Here is a 23,502-nt window from a genome sequence, read left to right on the forward strand (position 1 = left end):
ATTGTCTAATTATAATTAAAATGTTTCTTTAATAAAATGTTTTTAAAACAAATGAATAAGATGGCGTTATTTATTTTAAACTGCTAACTCCCACAGATGTTTGAATATACATTTCAAACAATAACTTTCGTGATTAAACAATATTTGAAAAATAAACCTAATTTAAGAAATTAAGTATTAAAATAATGACCGGAGCTAAAATTTAGCAACACGAAAATCCGAAAAGAAAGGACTGTAAAAATGCACAAAATATTTTACGGAAAAAATCTCTTACTATTCTAAAACGAAAGACAGTAATTAAAGGTCTTTAACAATGATTAAACCACAAGCTTTTGTATTTAAATAAAAAATAATAAAATCAGAAAAATGAAGAATTGAAGAGGTAAAAGACATACTTGTCCTTACTGAAAGCAAATTTTAGAGCGGGGAATATAGTAGCTGCGCTTGACACAGGTTTTCGCTCTAAAACTGGACTAATTTCGTACGAGATCAAGGTACGGATGTCCCGCTACCTGTCGCGTGACTGGTGCTGCCTTCTGTTGTCCATTTATAGGATTAGTTAGAAAGAAGTAGTAGCGAACGTTAGAGCTGTTCGGAGACGAAGAACCAATTCACCGGCAAAAAAGTAGAAAAGAAGCGAAATGGTATTGCTCTGCATGCCAGAACACTTCATCTTTTGTATACTACAGAAAAGTCGAAGTGCTCTGGCATGAAGAGACTTGTGACATTGCTCAGTAACATATTATTCACTTTTTTGAAGGTCAATTATACTTTTTGCCATCAATTGCATAATTTTTTATGTATGAAAGAACAACATTAAATATGAAAACTAACTTGAAGCTCAGTCTTTTTTTAACGTGTGTTGCACGTTATGTCATATCAAATACAAATGTGCGGTAAAATTTTAAATAGTGGCATAAATGACTTATCTTCTGGGCCCGCAATTTTTCAAATGGCTGATCCTCAAGTGTTAACGGTGCGTTTTGAATGAGAGTTATAACGCCCTGTGATTTAAGAAATTCACTGCACATTCTCACACGTAACATACATCATCTTGCGTGGAAATTTACTTTGAAAGTAACGCTTCTCAAGTCACTATTCGTAATATTTTCCAGTGATCTGTTAGAAATGTAAACAACTGCGACGCAAGCACATCGAATGCGCGTTAGTTGTTACGGACGTACTGCATAATCTTCGACCTAAAGCCTTTGACACTTTTCGTTGTCGGCAAACTGGTCTGTGCATTGTGTAAATTACTCATTTTCTATGCAACTAAACTTTTATTTTGGTGTTATTCTCTGATTTATGTTTCATTGCTGCAGTATTATTCAGCAGTAGTGGGTTAAAGTTCTTTGTCAGCGTATCAGATCTTACACGTCAAACCTACAAAAATTTAACTGAAATCTAAAAGAATGAAAAATCCCGGAATTCTACATAATTCCCGGGCTTTTCCCGGATCTCCCGGATGTCCCGGGCCGTATACACCCTGAGTGGGTTCTTGCCAGGTTTCAACACAGGGATTACAATGCTTTCCCGCCATTGTGACGGGAACTCACCCTCAACCCAGATACGGTTGTAAAGGTCTAGGAGGCATCGCTGGCAGTCCACCGAGAGGTGTTTGAGCATCTGACAATGGATGCAATCTGGCCTGGGAGCCGTATCAGGACAAGCGGCTAGGTCACTTTGGAATTCCCACTCACTGAACGGAGCATTGTACGATTCAGGATGGCGCGTGTGAAATGAAAGGCTCCAACGTTCCAACTGCTCTTTCAGGAAGCAGAAGGCCAGTGGGTAATTGCAAAGCAGAACTCTGAGCAAAATGCTCCGCTAAGCAGTTTGCAATTGTAACGGAGTCAGTACAGTCTGCTCCATTCAGTGAAAGCACAGGTACGCTGGCTAGGGTCCAATAGCCATAGAGTCGCCTAATCTTGGCCCTAACCTGTGATGGAGAGGTACAGAGGCCAACGGTGGAGACATACATTTCCCAGCACTCCTGCTTGTGTTGGCGAATGAGGCAGCAGGCTCACGCACGGAGCCATTTAAAGGCGATGAGGTGTTCCAATGAGGGATGCTGCTTGTGACGCTGGAGTGCCCACCTGCGATCTTTAATCGCCTCAGCGATCTCAGGCGACCACCAAGGCACAGTCCTCCGCCGAGGCGACCCAGAATTAAAGGAAATGGCAGATTCTGCGGCAGTAACGATGCCGATGGCGACCGAGTGAACCACCGTATCAATGGAGTCATTGGAAAGAGGCTCAATAGTGGCAATGGAGGTGAACAAGTCCCAGTCAGCCTTATTCATAGCCCATGTGCAGGGACACCCAGAAGAGTGACAGAAAGATCAGAGAGTGGTCACTACCACACAAGTCGTCATGCACACTCCATTGGACATATAGTAATAGGCTAGGGCTGCAGATCGAAAGGTCGATGGCTGAGTATGTGCCATGTGCCACACTGAAATGTGTGAAGGCAACATTATTTAAAAGGGAAAGGTCGAGCTGTGCCAATACTTGCAGAGGGTTATGGGCACTGAAGTCACCCGATAACAGAAAAGGTGGCAGCAATTTGGCTATCAGCACAGCCAGGACATGCTGCAGGACATCACCATCCGGTGGAAGATAGAGACTACAGACAGTAACAGCCTGAGGCATCCACACCCAAACAGCAACAGCCTCTAGAGGTGTTTGTAGAGGGACAGACTTTCTGTAAAGAGAGTGAAGGACGTAGATGCAGACGCCACCAGATACCCTCTCATAAGCTGCCTGGTTCCTATAATAACCCCGATAGCCATGGAGGGCGTGGGTTCGCATCGCTAGAAACCAAGTTTCTTGAAGAGCAATGCAGAGGAAAGGGTGAAGACTGAGAAGTTGTCGGAGCTCAGCAAGATGGTGGATAAAACCGCTGCAGTTCCACTGGAGGACGACACTGTCCATGGCCAAGAAAGGCGCGAAGGGACCGGGCAGGCAGATTACGCTGCTTAGTCACCTGCTGCCACTGATTGAGTACCTGTGCGAGTGACATCCATTGTGTCAGAGTCCAGCAAGATCTAGGTCCTCAGCGGCCGCCAAAATCTCTACCTCGCCCTCAGACGCAGAGCTTGTAGGTTCAGTGGGGTGGGTGCCACCGCAAGTTTCTTCGTCTTAGAGGTCTTCTTCTTGGCCTTTTCTCGCTGCTCCTTAGGTTTTGCTGACTGGGAGGGCTTCACCGATTCAGTCTCCGGGATGGAGGAGGATCGCAAAACCCTACGACCAGCTGCTTGTGGGCACTTATGCCACTGTCAGGCGTCATCCTTCCCACTTGTGAAAATCTGGGAAGGGAGGAACCCAAGAGACCCCTTGCAAGCGAGAGGAGCCGAAGAAGTTGGACACTTCTCCGGCTTAGAAGCGCGGACAGACACCCCCAATGGGTGGGGGGGTGTGTGTTGCTCCCGGTGCAGGAGCAACAGGTTGGGTAGTGCCCCCCATGGGCATGGGGGCATGTGGAGTTATACGGCTCAGTGAGCCGACTGGAATTCGCTGAACTGATGGGGCTATCATGGTTGTCGTAGCAGCGGCATATGAGGAAGTTATTCACACAGGTTGGAGTCGTTCATATTTCCTCTTAGCCTCAGTATAGGTCAGTCGGTCCAGGGTCTTGTATTCCATGATTTTATGCTCTTCCTGTAACATCCTGCAGTCTGGCGAGCAAAGTGAATGATGCTCTCCGCAGTTGACACAGATGGGAGGCGGGACACATGAAGTACTGGGATGTGATGGGCGACCGCAATCTCAACATGTGAGGCTGTAAGTACAGCAGAAAGACACATGGCCGAACTTCCAGCACTTAAAGCACCGCATCGAGGGAGGGATATAGGGCTTGACATCACAGCGGTAGACAATCACCTTACCTTCTCCAGTAATGTATCACCCTCGAGGGCCAAGATGAAGGCACCTGTAGCAATATGATTATCCTTTGGACCCCGATGAACGCACCAGATGAAATGAACACCTCGACACTCTATACTGGTGCATAGCCCGTCATCAGACAGCAAAAGAAGGTCCCTATGGAAAATAATACCCTGGGCCATACTTAAACTCTTATGGGGTGTGATGGTAACTGGCACATCCCCCAACTTGTCAAACGCAAGTAACCTTCATGACTGGGCAGAGGATGCCGTTTGTATCAATACTGATGCAGAGAGCATTTTGGACACGCCCTCCACCTCCCCAAACTTGTCCTCTAAATGCTCTACAAAGAATTGAGGCTTTGTTGAGATGAAAGACTCTCCATCAGCTCTCATACAAACTAGGAACCGGGGCGAATAAGTGTCACTGCCATCCTGAGCCTTACGCTCCTCCCACGGTGTGGCCAGGGAGGGGAATGATTTGGAACCATATTTCTGAGCGTTGAATTGATCCCAAGAATGCTTAGAGACTGCTAGCGGCCGGCCACCAGTGAGAGATGATGTACCATGCTTCATTGTGGGTCATCCTCCCTGATGCCACCCACTCCGACCAAGGGCCCTCCCCACGAGCGTCACCCAGCCTCAGCAAGGGCCACCTCGCAGGACGGCCATTGCCGGGAGTCCCAATGCCCCAGGGAGATAGGCATCTACTCCTTGGGATACGTGGGGAGTTAACGGCGCAGGCATCAGCAGGGCAATCCCTGTGTTGTCAGGGGGCTACAACCAACTGGGTACATGGTGGCCCCACCACAATGGACTGGCTACCATGCTGGATATTAGGTGCAAGGAAGTCCATGGTCGTCGACTCCACAAAACGCAGCACTGCACAGTACTTGGTGGAAATTGCACCCAGGAATGTATCCTTGCCCAAGAGATGGAGAACGAGTGGGACGGCAATGCGACGACGAGAAAGCTGGCTAAAGGTCTCAATGCACGATGGACACAGTGCCCTTCCCCAATTGGCTGGCTCTTCCGAAGAATTTGAAAATATGGAGGTCAAACCCGAGAGGGGACCATCGCATATAGGCCGAAACATTTGAGACTCCTTTTAGTCGCCTCTTACGACAGGCAGGAATACTGCAGGCCTATTCTAACCCCCGAACCCGCAGGGGGGTAGTACAATGTGAATTACATAAACGCCACTGCACATCCCTGCAGTTTGCCCAGCAATAGGATTGCTTTGAATACTGCTAATTTCACCACATATACGACAGTACAAATAGTTATAGCCATTAAAAGAACCTCAGTTATAGATAAGCATTCAGACGGATACTCCAAGTTGTGGCACCATAACTCCACTAATTCAAAGAGATTACTACATCCAAATACCACGCAAATACCCAAGACTTCCCCCAACTAAAAGAGAAGTAGTCAACCTAATTTACTAATTGCATACCAAGGCTCTCTGGGGTAGGAAGACTAGCTGTGTTGGAGAAAGCTGTGTATATGTAATAACCCTACACAAGCTACTGACACTCTTATTTATAAGATTCTTTCATTCAGATACTATTTGTCGTATAAATGTTACCTACCTTCACTTTTTTTCTGTTGCAAAACTTTTCTACTGGTAACATGAGCTGGCTCCAAAGTTCCTTTGTGGATTCCACTTCAAATGTTTTTTTCTCCTTTTCCTTCTGATCTCATATGACATTCTCCACAAAATCAAATTAATAATACTGAAATATGCACACAGAACTTGTAGTATACTATGATCTGATGTGCAATTTAGGGTTCATGAAGTGGTCAATCACATAACAATCAAAACCAAGTGCTTAGTAGGATTCATGTCATTATATTATTTTCATATGTTTGTTTTATAACATTTACTCCATCAGTCTTTGCATATAGTTTAAAAATTTTGATTTAATTTCTTTCATTCCAGTGCTTTCTTTTACTTCTCTACAGACCCAGCTCAAGAACGTGATAAGCATTAGTGGGGATCTTTGCAGCTATCATTTATAAGTTGGCAAAATACTAGCTTACATAAACAATAACCAATACAAAGTTAATTTTAGGTAAGTAATTTGAATCAATGGAACAGGAGATTCCCCCCCCCCCCCCCCCCAATTTCTCTCCCAGAAATTGAAATCTTTCCGCCACATTCAAAGTTTGGTATGTTCGCCATATTATTTTGTTGTTGCTCCACACATTAGAGATAACAATTTCATTTGGTGAAGCACCCTGCCGAATAAGGAATAGATAGGCAAGGATGATGAGTTACAAGCGCTGAAAGATGTAATGGGGAAATAAGGCTAAACAACAGCACAACTGATTGATGACAATTTTATATAATATTGTTGTAGAACAGCGATCTTTATTCTCATAAAGTTATTTAAAAACAGTCTTGATTGCAGCCAATGTTAACTTCTGACCGTTTTTGGCTGGTTACGACTGAGGCCTCCACAGCGCGTCAGACGCCATCGCCATCATCCAGATGGTGCAAACTTTGATGATGACCCGAATTAAAAGGCCGAAATGAGTCAGAAGAAAACCTCAGCTGTGATCAAGACTGTTTTCAAATAATTTTGTGATTGAAGATGTCTTGTAGAAGAAGTGTACAAGCTGACAGAGCAGGAAGTGTTCTGTCTGTGAGGGGTCATGATCCATTGGCAGAAAACTAAAAATGGAGACTTATTTGTGGGTTTCTTAGTGCCGTAATGAGATCACTTCTCATAAAGCTGCACTTTTCAGAATCGAGCACAATAAAAAAAAAAAAAAAAAAAAAAAAAAAATTGTTATTACATGGAGACATTTCTGCAGAGGTGTTTGTGTTCAAATGCCCTTGAGTGAAAATGAGACACACTTTGGAATTAGTAAGAGTAAATCTACTGACGCAACAAAATGACAAGACTACAGTTTGTGGATAGGCTATTCAGAAAAAAGCCTGGTATTTCCTTTTTTGTGTTAGCTGCCAGACCAAAGCTGTTCTGTGTATTACGAAGGAGAGTATCTCTGAAAGGCACTACAACATTTCCAACTGCTAAAAGTTGTGCTATTGTTCTAACAATATTAAGGGAGCTTGGAGCACAATTTCGACGTCACTACATAGGTCAACACACGATAAAATTCTATTTGGTTGTCACTTCTTTGAATTCATGTAGTGTAAACATAGCTAAAATGAACCTTTCTTGATTTTGGCTAAAGCTTCAGGAGGATCCATACACATCCTACAGTGTGAAGAAGTTGTTATTTTGAAGATATAACTAGTTTGGAAGGTGGTACTTTTATTTGCTCTGAAGTGAGTGGCTTTAACAAATGGAGAATACCAAAAGTTGCAGTGCTGCACTTCAGCTTTGATCCATGATGTAACTGTGTTTTGTTGTGCGGTGTAACTGCAATACTCCATCTTTGAAGTGAATCATGTATGCAGGGAGCGTACTTGAGTACGCAGTGGCACATTACAGTGTGGGACATTTACGTTTCTGAATGGTTTGTGAGTGATGTTAGTGCAGCATTATACTTAATGCCGTGCATTACTCTGCATTTTCAGAGTTTGTCCTTGTTGGATTGTCACTGAGTTATTTTAATGTTCTTAATTATTAGCTACTGATTTGTTTCCAGTTTTGGAGTTGTTAGTTATATTAGTTCACTGTTTGAAATTTGTTCATTCACAGTTAGAAATTTGATTTTCTTTGTTTGTCATTAGGTGCTAAAGTATAGATTTCAGGACTAAAGTTACTAGTTGTTTATTATTTGCTGCTAGGAGTGATGATCAGGCTGCAACAAATTTTGTATAGGTATATGACCTCATGGACGAGTATGTAAGGTGTCTGCAGTGTCGGGATTTGAAGAAGTTGACTAAAATCGCTGCTTCTTGAACCAGGAACAAGTGCATGTGGCAGTGTCATCATGACAATATTTGCAGGTTCCTTACAAGTGGTTCCTGGTTCGAGGAATCTAGGTTAGCCATGAGGGATATCATTTTGTTAACTTCTTACTTGTGGTATCATTTGCCTATCTGGTTCGTCCTCATGTGATGTGTGTCAGTGATAGGTGTGTTTTAGATTGATTTTCCGTTTTGTCATAAGGTGTGTTCAGGGTTTATTAAGTGCACATGGTCTTTGGTAGGTGAGGAGAAACGAAGGAGGCAGTTGTAGAGATTGGCAGCTCTGCATTTGAGATGGCTAAGTATGGGAGGGGTGATAATTCTGTGGGAACATCACTGTGGGTGGCTGTTGTTTCTGGAGTGGGTCTTCTGATGTGGTGGAGGAGACTAGTGTTTAACATCCTGTCAACAACGACATCATTAGACGGGGAACACAAGCTCGGATTGGGGAAGTATGGGGAAGGAAACCGGCCATGCCCTTTCAAAGGAACCATCCCGGCATTTGCCTGAAACAATTTACGGAAATCACAAAAAAGCTAAATCAGGATGGCCAGAGACGGATTTGAACCGTCGTCCTCCCGAATGGGAGTCCAGTGTTCTAACCACTGCACCACCTCGCTTGGTCTGATGTGGTTTTTAGGATGATGGTGAGGTGTAAAACACAGGTTTTGGCCGATTTGATTGAAGAGCACATTGCAGAGGGTCCCACTATTGTTTCAGATTCTTTTTCTTCATACAGATTTACATACCAGTGGTTATTGACATTTAACAATGAGCTATAGTGTAGAGTTTAAATATTATGCAACTGAGGATTGCACCAATAATACAAAGGGTTCTTTCTTTAATTTGGTTTGGGGTGTGGTGGCAGAGACATTTTTGTGGCCTTTATTGTCAGAAATCTAAGGAGGAGGAGATTGGTGTTTTAACATCCCATCAACAATGAGATCGCCAGAGATGGAGCAAATCCTCGAATGAGGGAAGGATGGAAAAGGAAGAAGGCCGTGCCCTTTCAAAGCAACCATCCTGCCATTTGCCTTAAGCGATTTCCAGGAATCACAGACAACCTAAACCAGAACGGCCGGATGCAGGTTTGAACCGTCATCCTCCCGAATGCGTGTCCAGCGTGCTAACCACTGTGCTACCCTACTTGGTGTAAGAAGTGTAGTGGGTTTGTTTATGTATGTAATTTTCTTTGTGGGTATTGAAATTTATGTCAGAGTTACTTTTTGTTATGTTGTGGTTTGGGTTGGTAGTTGAAGTTCATATTTAATAGTTTGCAGTGGTGGGTACGGTGGAGTGTGTAGTAAGTTATTCTGGTCTGGTTAGGTTTTGAGAATAGTTGATTCTGCTAGCTGTAGTTTATTGGTACAATGAGCTTTGTTTGAACTGTATAGGTCAAGTGAAATTATTGATACCTGGTTTTGGCTTATGTGTTGGATGGTAGTATCATGGATTTCTTTGAGCAATATGGGTCAAGGGAAATTTCCAGTACCTTTACTTTTGTAGGTTTGTGGTACTGTGGGCTTCATTTGACCTATACAGGTCAAATGAAATTTCTGGTACCTTTTTCTCTCCCAGGTTTTTTGTTATTGTTGATTCCTCAGGATTTGTTTGGTTGATTTTTTCATTAATGTCTGTTTTGGTATGTCTCCATTATTAGGATTGTCACATATATTTAGTTTGTTCTCACCCAAAACCCCCCCTAATTCATGCACTTTTCCCATTAAGATTCTTGTTATTTCTGCAAGTAAATGATTTTTGCGTTGTTTTTGTGTGTAACTTACAACATAATAGCCGCCTTATGGGGCACCCACCATATTTATGACATTGCAGGCTAAAGCTGGCATGCGACACTGCTATTTTTGGTATTCCCTGAATTGCTAGAATCGTGACTGCTCACTATGTTTTACAATGACTGTAGAGGAGTGTGTGATACTGTCGGATCTGATGAGTGAGTAGTAGTACATATCTGAAATGATGATTTTTGGTGACAGAAGCAGCTTGGCTACAATTATCAACCAATGAAGCAGTGGTTCAGTAGAAAGTCCTTAGCGGTTCAGTAGAAAGTATTTACAGGTTAGGTGCGTCTCACAAATAATCCTTTTCTCCTTTAACATTTTTTTATAAGTTGTCAAGGTCGCTTGCTGCCACATATCTTAATAATTTGCACACTATCATCCACTGTTGTTCAAAGTTCTCCTAAATTGTGATACGTTCCTAATGAGCTTTCTCAAATAGAACAATATGTCAGCTGCCTGCTGTACTCTTATTTTTTATTTTAAATTAACTGTCAAGAGAATGCCTGCTGTTTCGTCACATTTCACGAAACCAACATTTCACCATGAAATGTGCGAGTAACTACAATTACCCATAAGCAGATTGCTAAGTACAGATGCAGATATGAGCTTCACTCTTTGTACCTCATCATGTAGCAAGTTTCCCCAGTCTTGGAAATCAAAATCTATAACCTTTTTGCCTACAATAATTAGTCATGTTTCTCGTGGCACATGCATGTCACAGATATTGGGTTTCGACAGTTATTACTATCTCCGTAGTGGAGATTACAGAACCGGAACACAACCACCTCAACACCTCTCTTTACAATGTTCTGTAAAAATCCAAGTAAATACACACCAATTACTTTACTAGCTTTCATTCTGCATACAGCGTGTTACAAAATCCTAATTTAGATCTTTCGTACTTTTAAGTTTTTTTTCTGGTTAGGCTACACGTACAGTTATACTCATAAACACTACACTGTGAAATCATGACACGACATTCACATTTGATAATGTAACATCGGGATACATTGTCAGCATTTTCTTCAGCAAACATCTCAAAATGTCGGACGTCTACGTTCACTGCACACACAACACCCTCTATATTATGAATAACTAAAACTGCTAGGTAAACTCAGAAAAGGTATATTACATAATTGACAAATATCTTATGTACATTTTGGTGTGTATTTTGTTCACACAGTGTACATAAACTAAGAAATGTGCAATGGGAGGCAAGCACACACCTCTTACCGATTCTTTTAGCTACTTCGTATTTTGAATTATTTGTTTTTACTACTTAATTCCCTCTCCCTACAGACAATTCTTTCCACTCTGTATTTGCTCTCAAGTTGGAGTCTATGCAGTATATCTGGAACCTCTTTCTCTTGCAACTTCATCACTCCTGCCATCATTTCCAATTAATTTATAGAACACAAATAATTTATCCTCTGTCCATAGGAATTTATAAAAGTTAAATGGGGAGCAGGGTATACAAACAGAAACCCATATTCTTCAATTCACAAAACAAAAGTAAGTAAAGAGCTTTTCTTTGATGTAGAAATAATATTTTCTTCATAAATACCTAGAAAAGGTCTGATCAGCCAACTGCTTCACACGGAAGAACTGTTTCTTCATCTTCAAATAAGCTAATGGGTTGGAGAAGGAAGGCGTAGAAAAGATGGCATCAGAGTTCTATGCCGGCTCATTCCCTCTCGTACTTATTGTCATGAAGCTTTCAATACCACTGCCATACCTGGAAGATAATGTCCAAGTTTCACACAACACAGCCTCCTTGTAAACAAAAAATTAAGTTCATCTGTTAGGGTAGTAAATTTTCATATAACATGATTTGCTAAGCCCAACTGATGCAGTCACATGTCAAATACTCTACTTCATAAATTTACAGACACTACTTCATACATAGATGAGTGTGGAGTGCCTCAAAACAAAAGTAAATGGATGTTCACTGAACGAATGTTAAAAAGATGATAATGCGTTTACTGGGTGTCAGTAGCTTCATCAGTGAACAATGTAATGGAATCTATAAGCAATTAATTATAGCCAAAATCATAATACTACTGCAGATCCATCTTGTCCACAATGAGGTTTCACACTTTACTTCAAATACTTATTGCCATTTTAGCCGCAGTTTTGCTACTATTACATGCCAAATTAAAAAAAAAATAAATAAATAAATAAACTGAAAAGCCCGACAGTTTAGAACAATGTGCAGAGGGGGAAAATTTTTTTTCCAATGTACATCACATGAAAAGTTGAATCCAAAGGTAAACTGTGTTGAAGAAAACTACAGAGGCTCATAAAATCACATTTATCACAGACATCTACCAGACATGACTGATAAGACTGAAATTACTATAGAAGTGGATTCGGAGAGTTGCCAATGTTTGGTGCAAATGCAGCTTTTCATACAAGAAGGCCTAAATGTGGTGAACTGCTTAGCAACATAATTTTCAGGAATTTCTAGCACTGTGAATGACTTAATATACAGGGTGACATGTCACAGTGAGCATCAGCAAATTCTACTGCAAATGCGTACATTTTAGGTTAGGCTTTACCGTGACTATTATTGACATTAAATGAAACAACAAATTTACTCTTACCAGTCACTGTTTATTTATCTTATCATGGAGATAAATAAACAGTGACTGGTAACAGTGACCTTGTTGTTTCATTTAATATAAATTCTACTGCAATTGCCTGATTCCAAATCATAGACTTCTTGAAGAGGAGTGGTAGGTATTTCAAAGGGCCATGAACAGCTAGAAAATATCTTTACTTTTAACTGGCGAGTTGTATCAGACAGCAGAATGTTTTCCAAACACCAACACATCATACCATAAACTTAAATTATCCAAACTTATATTCCAAAAGGCGGGTACATGCACGCTGTTATGTGCTATCCAATTTGTGTGTCTTAATTTTAACACAACAATATAAGATAGAAGGCGTTGGGTGATAGCAGGCAGCGACTCGAAGATGAAACGGACCTCTTTGTTCGCTATGTAAAAGTGATCACAAAGATAAAGTCCAGGAAAAGAACAGCTTACTTGTAAATTACTAAATCTGCTAGAAAGGAAATATGAGCTATTTTTAATCTATGACTATGGCTAAGTTACTGTTGAGGAAATGACTATTTTATAAACCAACAGGTAACGTGACAGACAACAAAACCACAAACTTTAGTTTCTAAGTCTACGACAAAATCTAATGAAGAATTTACTACATCTGCTTTACTAAAGTTGAATCTACATCAACTGCAGAAACGAAGTACTGTTGCTACTGTTTGAAACAATGGTTCCTCTACGTTACTAAACCTTAAGTGGATACTCATTGTTATTAAAATCAGAAATATGAAAAATATCTCCACTTTAGTCCAACAAGCAGAATTCCGCCAGTTCAAATTTACCAAAGAAAGCGATACTTCCAAGTAGCATCCCTCGTCAAATCGTCATGATAGTCACTTCGACTAACCTGTGCCGAAGGGTTCCCACTACACTAAGGTCACGAATTAAGTATGGAATTCAGTTTGATTATTGTAAATATCACTGTACTGGCACCCAAAACAAACACGTTCAGCCCAGCCCAACACAAAAGTCATAATGGCAGATGATCTCATCCTTCTCAATTGATAGACACTTCCATAGCTGGACACAACAATAAAGACGCTCTTTGTACAAAAAAATATAGCACAATTGAACGTAGCATAGAACTATGTACCTTAAATTAGTTACAAGTTCATGAAATTAAAGCCTGTACCGAGCACACAAGCATAGAACTAAACACAAATTACACTTCCTTCTGTACACTGCATATTATCGATATGCGGCTGATTGCCCAACATCACAGTTTCGATATATAGAAATCGACTATTGTCAAAGACAAAGCAAAAATATCATAATTAAATAAACTAAAAAGAATATAGACTTTATGAAATTAAGAAAAAATATAAGAAAAGTATTTATATAACTAAGGCACACAATACGTATGACATACTGACACTAAGAATACGCAACCTACAAGCATACGAGTGTGCAGTATCTTCACCACTTTTCTTTGGAACATCTGAGTTTACTAAACAAGTTATCTGGCTGCGACGCGTTAAATTACGTGAAACCAAGAAAGCAGACGGTTCGGTAAACAAGTGTTACAACCATGGCGTGTGTTTCGCGGTGTGACAGAAGATTCTTAAATGTAATTTTGTTAGGGTTTGGTTTCATGTTCGTATTTACAGCCTTCCAGACAATGGGAAACATAGAGGTAAGATTTATGAGCAACGAATAAATATTCAGAAATTAATGTTTTATTTATGAGAGAACTAAATTTTATTCTCCCATCTTCTGAATATTTTAGTGTAGAAGAATAATAAACAGATCCGTGAACGCAGCGAGACTAGTCTTATGTCATTTTACTAGAGAATATGAAGTACATGTCTGTCATTGCAGCAGCTGCGGCTTAAAGTTGGTGATGGCAATATTTGGATGCAATATTTACATAACTGAGCTGTTCCGACAATTAAAATCATTATCTGGAAAATAAGAACAGGTTGCAAACATATTTCGGGTTATTTCCGTTCATGATTACTGATGCAGCACTTGTTTTTGTTGTTAGTAGCAGACATTAAAGAAGCTGCGGAAAATTTGTAATATGTCAAATACTTTGTACGGTGAAATAGTGGCGGTATTTTCTCCCGATACACCAGCATGTGTGCAGTTATCCACCGTAGCTAATATTACGATGATTGTTTTCACTTTAATTGAAATATTAAAGCTTTGTGTTCATTAAGGTGTTTAGACGTAGCAGTACTTTTCAGCAAGCTAAAACATTTTGATCACTACAGCGCTAAATTTAAAAAGGCCGCGTCTCCATCACTTTGAAATATATCAAACTGGCATTCTGTAGCAGCTTAACGTTATTACTTACCTTCGGTGAGGAACTCGACGAATAGAACGTAATAAATTATATTTGTATTTCTGTACACAGTACTATCAAAATAGGTCGCAACAATAAGATTGCCCCGCATACACACACGCCTACGTATTCACGGATCTAGGGAGATTCCTAAGTAAAAGTATTTCCACAATTATCTTTAGTTCTTAGTACAACGCATAGATTGCGTAGGTCAGTGCAGAATTAAGTCTAAATACTGCAAGACTGATAATCGGCTAAGTCGATGACACTCGGATTTTGTTTTCAAGAAGCCAAGGTTAAAGGCAAACATAATAGGTTTAAAACAGCAAATATCCAAAGACGTTGCCGGACAAGAAAATAAGTAGTATAGACTTCCTACTCACCCTAAACCTCAAATATATTTTCCAGTGCATTCGATGTCGTTTTTCATAAGCTAATAAAAGCAAAAGGGCCTTTTTTCCAATTCTTGAGATGGATCCATAGTTTTTAACGCTCTGCTGCTGGGTTTTCTGATTTGTTTATAATTAGGGAGTATAAAATTTGCTGGTTGATAAATTAATGAGGGGGAGGGAAGGATTGTAAATGCTTATTTTGAATATTGAAGCCACAATGACGTATACTTATAGGGAAAATTTCCAGTTTCTTCACAACAAAATATATGCGCGGCATATACAAAAGAACTTTTCCGTTTTAATGCCGTAGTCAGTGACTTGACGCACCAAGTTAGAAAGATGCGGAACTGCGGGTGATGCTATCACGGCACGCAACAGTCGAACAGAGTAAATGCCTCGTATTGACACGATAGTGGGCTACTGTTGATCAAATTTCGTGTTGGAAGGAACCACCCTCTGGTCTTATTCTAGCAGACTGGCAGTTATATCTTAGCGCCTTCTTCTCGCAGACGAGCTTGTACGTGTGTCCACACTGGAAATTTTAATTTACCTGGCAGTATAAGACGGGAACGAAGAGGGCAAGATAAGTTTCGTCGGGGTCATTATAGCGTTTGCATTGGACTAAGATATTTTGTAGATAATGTGGTGTTTAACATTGTGTAACCAACTCTAACTACTCTTTACAGAGGCTCTTAAAGTTAGTATTTATTTTATATTTAGAATTAGCTCTGTGCATCTACATCGATACTCCACAAGCCACGGTACGGTGCGCGCTGGAGGGTACGCTCTACCACTACTTGCCGTTTCCTTTCCTGTACCACTCGCAAATAGAGCGAGGGAAAAAACGACTGTCCGTATGCCTCCTTATGAGCCCCAATTTCTCGTAACTTGTCCTCGTGATCCTTACGCGCAATGTTTGTTGGGGGCAATAGAATCATTCGGCAGTCAGCTTTAAATGTCGGTTCTCTAAATTTTCTTAATAGTGTTTCTTGAAAAGAACGTCGCCTTCCTTCAACCCGACCTGGTACGCATGCCAGGCAGTACAGCAGTACTCAACAACAGGTCGTACCAGCGTCCTGTTAGCGGTCTCCTTTACGGGTGAACCGCTCTTTCCTAAAATACACTACTGGCCATTAAAATTGCTACACCAAGAAGAATTGCAGATGATAAACAGATATTCATTGGACAAATATATTATACTAGAACTGACATGTGATTACATTTTCACACTATTTGGGTGCATACATCCTGAGAAATCAGTACCCAGAACAACCACCTCTGGCCGTAATAACGGCCTTGATACGTCTGGCCATTGAGTCAGAGCTTTGACGGCGTGTACAGGTACAGCTGCGCATGCAGCTTCAACACGATACCATAGTTCTTCAAGAGTAGTGACTGGCGTATTGTGACGAGCCAGTTAGTCGGCCACTACTGACCAGACGTGATCAGTTGGTGAGATATCTGAAGAATGTGTTGGCCAGGGCAGCAGTCGAACATTTTCTGTATCCAGAAAGGCCCGTACAGGACCTACAACATGTGGTCGTGCATTATCCTGCTGAAACGTAGGGTTTCGCAGGGATCGAATCAAGGGTAGAGCCACAGGTCGTAACACATCTGAAATGTAACGTCCACTGTTCAAAGTGCCGTCAATGCGAAGAAGGGGTGACCGAGACGTGTAACCAATGGGACCCATACCATCACGCCGGGTGATACGCCAGTATGGCGATGACGAATACACGCTTCCAATGTGCGTTCACCGCGCTGTCGGCAAACACGGATGCGACCATCATGCTGCTGTAAACAGAACCTGGATTCATCCGAAAACATGACGTTTTGCCTCCAGGTTCGTCGTTGAGTACACCATCGCAGGCGCTCCTGTCTGTGATGTAGCGTCAAGGGTAACCGCAGTCATGGTCTCCGAGCTTGTAGTCCATGCTGCTGCAAATGTCGTCGAACTGTTCGTGCAGATGGTTGTTGTCTTGCAAACGTCCCCATCTGTTGACTCAGGGATCGAGACGTGGCTGCACGATCCGTTATAGCCATGCGGATATGATGCCTGTCATCTCGACTGCTAGTGATACGAGGCCGTTGGGATCCAGCACGGCGTTCCGTATTAACCTCCTGAACCCACCGATTCCATATTCTGCTAACAGTCATTGGATCTCGGCCAACGCGAGCAGCAATGTCGCGATACGATAAACCGCAATCGCGATAAGCTACAATGCGACCTTCATCAAAGTCGGAAACGTGATGGTGCGCATTTCTCCTCCTTACACGAGGCATCACAACAACGTTTCACCAGGCAACGCCTGGTATGAGAAATTGGTTGGAAACCTTCCTCATGTCAGCACGTTGCTTCCCTTTCACGCCCCCGACTCTTATAACTGCCGTCTGGTTTCCGTACAACTCATAAATAACCTTCTGCTCCCTGTATGTTGTCTCTGTTACCTTTAGAATTTCAAAGTGTGTTTTCTAGTCAGCATTGTCACAAGCTTTCTCAAAATCTAAAAATGTTATTAAATGGGTTTGCTTTCCTGTAACATATCTTCTAAGTAAGTCATCATCAGCATGGCCTCGCGTGTTTCTACTTTTTTGCGAAACCTAAACTGAGCTTCCCCGAGGTCGGCTTCTGGCAGCTCCATTCTTCTGTGAATAATTTGTGTCAGTGTTTCTGTGAGCATGAGTCACTAAACCAATAGTTCAGTAGTACACCTGTCATCACCTACCTTCTGTTGGAAATGGTGAGAGAGAGAGAGAGAGAGAGAGAGAGAGAGAGAGAGAGTGTGTGTTATAGAGGTAGAGAGACAGTGAGAAAGGCGGTGGAGGGAGGGGGGGGGGGCGAAGAAAGAGCCTTTAAGCCAGCGTAGACCAACCTTAATGAGACCACACAACAGATTTCCACAAACATTTCCGGACTGTGCTAGATCCTGCGTACAGGTTCTTAATCCAGCTCTGGACAACAGCGCACAAAGTAGTGTTATTAACTTTTTGCCGCCACTTTTCCTTTCATCGGGCAAGTGACTTCCCAGCTACTTCAAGATAGTGGTCCTATCCCAGGAACAGGTTGTGTAGGTAAAGGTGCAGCTGTCATTCATTTCCAAAGCTTGCATGCATCTAACCTTTCCACTTAAGTTGTTCACAGGTACAGAGCGACCGAACTTAGTGAGTGCTCGGAAGGGGAATAGACTGATAAATAATAAGACGTCAGTTTGCTGAAAATGAGAATGTTTCATTCAGGAATGCGTAGATGGTACTAGGAGTAGACGTGATTGTACCCACCGAAATTTTATAGCAGCAGGTGTTTCAGTCTCCTTTCCAGCGAAGTTCACAAGAGTCCTGAGTATGTACCAACTTAATTTACCATTGTCATTCATTAATCTCTTTGAAGACATAATTTCAAATGAAACTTTACTCTGCCAAAGAAAATGTTACTTGTTCATCCAGGTTTAAACGAATATTTCAATCACAAAGGATGTCGCTCACAAGTGCCTCTTTCGACTGAATCTCCAGAATTCATAGTCAATCTAGAACTATTACCAGATAGGTCTACTAGAGAGTAGAAAAGATCCGAAGAATTGTGCGTTTCGTCACGAGCTCTTTTAGTTACAGCGAGGGCATCACACAGAATATTCTCATCTAACACCAGTTGCGGACTCTACAAGACAGGCGTTGCTGGGTTGTTCGACTTGGGGGAAGGGGACAAAACAACGAGGTCACCAGTCCCAGAGCCGTTGTACAACGCGGAATAATTTGCTGTTAAAATTCCATAAGTGTGCATTTATCGGAAAGTGGCCATAATGGAAAAGTGAGAGAGATTAAATGGAACACGAAAGCTTACTGTTCGTTTTTCCTCCCGCATACCTTTCTTGCGTGGAACAGGGAACCACCGTTGAACATTTTGCAGTCTTGGCCTAGAAACCTGATTCCTTATTCTAAGAAGCAGCCGTAAGGTGTGTCTCAGCACACATCCATATCTGACTCAGTTTGTAACTGATGTTTCGTCCTTTTCCCTTGCACTACAACAGGAGTGCTTCAAAGAGCTATAATAAATATGACTATAGTAAGGTCGCAACTGCTCAGTTATCGCCTCGATCAAATCTTGCTGTTGGTCGATTATCGTACCAACGTATTTGTCGATTATCGCACAGATCTGTAGGTCGTCTACGCGTAGACATATTTATCGATCAATTTTCGTTCTCAGCGTCGATTTATTTGCCTACCATCTCGCCAGTTATTTAAGGAGTGGTCGGTTATCGCATCTATTTTTAGGTCGGTTATCGCATCTGTTTGTTTGTTTATTGCAGTTGTTTATTCGTCGTAAATAGTTTGTCGAATAAAATATATTTCATTGATCTATTACCGCGTTTATGCACTGTTCGATTATCACCTTAATATATTTGCGCTGATTTACATGTTGTTATCGACTCGATTGATTGCCTTGGTTGACTGACCGATTATCGCGTTGTTTTTCTTGGTCGGTCATCATCTTGGGTGAATGGACGGTTGTCGCCTCAATTGATTGGTTGAATTAATCCACACTGGTTTAGTGAATTTGGTTCATTTGTATAAGGAAGAAAATTAGCCGCCACTATTTGGCCGTCAGTGACCTAAAAGATAAGGCGTACAGTTCCTAATTGCCAGGCTTTCGCGCTTTTTGATTTAATTCCATTCCGCTGCGTCCCTTGACTTGAGAGCAAATGAGACTTGATGATGATGGAACGTAAGCTCGGCGGCCTCACAGGTTATATAGAGGGGGGCGGGGAGGGGGGGGGGGGGAGCTGTGTACATGTACAATGTTCCTGCTCACTAGAACTGTGTATGCACTTACGTCTGTCACCTACGCTAAAAAATACTTAAGACACAACTTTCTCGAGGGAAAGTTATACAGAGAAAGGAAACTTCTCCAACAAGGGTGGCTGAACCTACTGCTAGGGATCTCGCAGCCAAAAGTGCCATACCACGTTATTTATTTACTTCGTTAGATTTCCACGTAAGGACCACGATAGGTTTCCAGTTAATTTGAAGGTAATGTTATCAGCTGCATTTTTTATTCGTTTAAACCAGATTCCAATGACCCATGCACCATTGTCAACTCCGCTGTCTATACAGAGCACAAAGAAGGTGAATATGCTCCTCTTGTGTAAAAGATTCTGATTGAAAAGTGGCACACAGCTGCCCCACCGTACCGTCCTCTACCGCCTTAAAAACTTTCCCAAAAAACCTTGTTATGTGAGCATATTCGCGTTCTTACAATACAGCATCACCGGTCTATTGCGGTCTAACTGTGTTGGTGAGGCAGTAAGTTTCCACAGGGCAGTGACTGCGTCACTGCAATTCACTTTGGAGGTGTGGCGGTGGGACTTGTAGTCCCGTACCACCCTCTGACGGTGACAGTACTACATGAGTCAGGCAGAAAGATTTAGCCTTCGTTTAAACCAGATTCCTATGACCCATGCACCATTGTCAACTCCGCTGTCTATACAGAGCACAAAGAAGGTGAATATGCTCCTCTTGTTTAAAAGATTCTGATTGAAAAGTGGCACACAGCTGTCCCACCGTACCGTCCTCTACCGCCTTAAAAACTTTCCCAAAAAACCTTGTTATGTGAGCATATTCGCGTTCTTTTTAACGTGTAACTCACTTCCAATTGAAGACGTTTGAGCGACGTAAATATCTTAATTCCTATCAAGTCGTCTATGGATTGATTATTTCGAAATAACGTCGGTCAAATTCTCCACTTGTGTACACGATATCAGTAACTGCTGTGTCAGTAATTCATTAATACTGCTACTGAGCATGAAGGTACTGAAAGATGTTTCCTAACGATACATGTTCTGTCTTACTCAGTTAAAACACCGCCATTGGCAAGATTTTTGTGATATGTTTCTTTAGTTTAATGTGGAGGTGATGTCTACATTCACTTTTCACTAAAAGTAGGACTCGCGCGCTGACGATTCCGCACAAACATAATTATACAGGGTTTTACAAAAAGGTACGGCCAAACTTTCAGGAAACATTTATCACACACAAAGAAAGAAAATATGTTATGTGGACATGTGTCCGGAAACGCTTACTTTCCATGTTAGAGCTCATTTTATTACTTCTCTTCAAATCGCATTAATCATGGAATGGAAACACAAAGCAACAGAACGTACCAGCGTGACTTCAAACACTTTGTTACAGGAAATGTTCAAAATGTCCTCCGTTAGCGAGGATACATGCATCCACCCTCCGTCGCATGGAATCCCTGATTCATTATATGAATAGCAGTGTTCAAGAATGGGTCGCCGTTTTGGATATCGCCGTCGCAGACGAATGCTTGTCTACAAACAATTGGTCAATATTACTGGCACCTATGGTACTGTTCCAGCACCAAGTACGAGTAAGAAGATAACAAATCTCAAGAAGATTGCCTCTTTACCTGTATTGTCAGGTCCTAATTACTTTTTAGGACTTAAATTGAATTTTTCCATTTCAAAAGCATCTGAATCAAGTTCTATAGGTAATGGTTGGATTACCTTTGCTGTTGTTGTGTGTCATGACGCTTCTAGGACTGGCTTGGAAAGTTTTACATCACGTGAAGTTTTGGCATTTCGTACTGTTCATTTGGCCGAAATTCTTGTATTAAGTGAAGGTTCCTATTTAGTACCTTATGGTCCATTGTCTCTTAATTGTAGGACAAGGCGCAAGGTTAATTCCGATGAAACAATTTATATTTGGTCGAAAATAAGTGGTACATCTAATATGGAAGATTGTAAATTTGTTGGTGATTGTATGATATACACTCCTGGAAACTGAAATAAGAACACCGTGAATTCATTGTCCCAGGAAGGGGAAACTTTATTGACACATTCCTGGGGTCAGATACATCACATGATCACACTGACAGAGCCACAGGCACATAGACACTGGCAACAGAGCATGCACAATGTCGGCACTAGTACAGTGTATATCCACCTTTCGCAGCAATGCAGGCTGCTATTCTCCCATGGAGACGATCGTAGAGATGCTGGATGTAGTCCTGTGGAACGGCTTGCCATGCCATTTCCACCTGGCGCCTCAGTTGGACCAGCGTTCGTGCTGGACGTGCAGACCGCGTGAGACGACGCTTCATCCAGTCCCAAACATGCTCAATGGGGGACAGATCCGGAGATCTTGCTGGCCAGGGTAGTTGACTTACACCTTCTAGAGCACGTTGGGTGGCACGGGATACATGCGGACGTGCATTGTCCTTTTGGAACAGCAAGTTCCCTTGCCGGTCTAGGAATGGTAGAACGATGGGTTCGATGACGGTTTGGATGTACCGTGCACTATTCAGTGTCCCCTCGACGATCACCAGTGGTGTACGGCCAGTGTAGGAGATCGCTCCCCACACCATGATGCCGGGTGTTGGCCCTGTGTGCCTCGGTCGTATGCAGTCCTGATTGTGGCGCTCACCTGCACGGCGCCAAACACGCATACGATCATCATTGGCACCAAGGCAGAAGCGACTCTCATCGCTGAAGACGACACGTCTCCATTCGTCCCTCCATTCACGCCTGTCGCGACACCACTGGAGGCGGGCTGCACGATGTTGGGGCGTGAGCGGAAGACGGCCTAACGGTGTGCGGGACCGTAGCCCAGCTTCATGGAGACGGTTGCGAATGGTCCTCGCCGATACCCCAGGAGTAACAGTGTCCCTAATTTGCTGGGAAGTGGCAGTGCGGTCCCCCACGGCACTGCGTAGGATCCTACGGTCTTGGCGTGCATCCGTGCGTCGCTGCGGTCCGGTCCCAGGTCGACGGGCACGTGCACCTTCCGCCGACCACTGGCGACAACATCGATGTACTGTGGAGACCTCACGCCCCACGTGTTGAGCAATTCGGCGGTACGTCCACCCGGCCTCCCGCATGCCCACTATACGCCCTCGCTCAAAGTCCGTCAACTGCACATACGGTTCACGTCCACGCTGTCGCGGCATGCTACCAGTGTTAAAGACTGCGATGGAGCTCCGTATGCCACGGCAAACTGGCTGACACTGACGGCGGCGGTGCACAAATGCTGCGCAGCTAGCGCCATTCGACGGCCAACACCGCGGTTCCTGGTGTGTCCGCTGTGCCGTGCGTGTGATCATTGCTTGTACAGCCCTCTCGCAGTGTCCGGAGCAAGTATGGTGGGTCTGACACACCGGTGTCAATGTGTTCTTTTTTCCATTTCCAGGAGTGTATTATCATTAATAAAAACTACACATTGATCTTTCTTCTCTTCAAATCGCATTAATCATGGAATGGAAACACACAGCAACAGAACGTACCAGCGTGACTTCAAACACTTTGTTACAGGAAATGTTCAAAATGTCCTCCGTTAGCGAGGATACATGCATCCACCCTCCGTCGCATGGAATCCCTGATGCGCTGATGCAGTCCTGGAGAATGGCGTATTGTACCACAGCCGTCCACGATACGAGCACGAAGAGTCTCTACATTTGGTACCGGGGCTGCGTAGACAAGAGCTTTCATATGCCCCCATAAATGAAAGTCAAGAGGGTTGAGGTCAGGAGAGCGTGGAGGCCATGGAATTGGTCCGCCTCTACCAATCCATCGGTCACCGAAATTGTTGTTGAGAAGCGTACGAACGCTTCGACTGAAATGT

The 23,502-nt window shown here is 42.5% G+C and overlaps 2 protein-coding genes across 4 annotated transcripts in view; one reads left to right on the top strand and one right to left on the bottom strand.

Moving 5' to 3' along the window:
* The window catches only part of LOC124802401 (rho GTPase-activating protein 17-like), a 161,864-nt gene extending 148,473 nt beyond the window's left edge, over positions 1–13,391 (bottom strand). For all 3 annotated transcript variants that reach the window (XR_007017115.1, XM_047263154.1, XM_047263153.1), the window contains exons 1-2: positions 13,289–13,391; positions 11,133–11,303 (exon numbers count right to left, since the gene is read on the bottom strand). Coding sequence is in view for 2 of the 3 variants with exons in the window: in XM_047263154.1 (XP_047119110.1) it covers positions 11,133–11,185 (53 nt within the window). In the remaining variant the exon portion in view is untranslated. The remainder of the gene's footprint in view (positions 1–11,132; positions 11,304–13,288) is intronic.
* Positions 13,392–13,639: 248 nt separating this feature from the next.
* Positions 13,640–23,502, top strand: part of LOC124802888 (UNC93-like protein MFSD11) — a 229,601-nt gene continuing 219,738 nt past the window's right edge. Inside the window, 1 exon segment of the mRNA XM_047263938.1 lies at positions 13,640–13,828. Coding sequence (XP_047119894.1) covers positions 13,724–13,828 — 105 coding nt within the window. The 5' untranslated portion in view covers positions 13,640–13,723.

This window comes from Schistocerca piceifrons, chromosome 6, assembly GCF_021461385.2.
Source record: "Schistocerca piceifrons isolate TAMUIC-IGC-003096 chromosome 6, iqSchPice1.1, whole genome shotgun sequence".
In the NCBI taxonomy this organism is placed as follows: Eukaryota; Metazoa; Arthropoda; class Insecta; order Orthoptera; family Acrididae; genus Schistocerca; species Schistocerca piceifrons.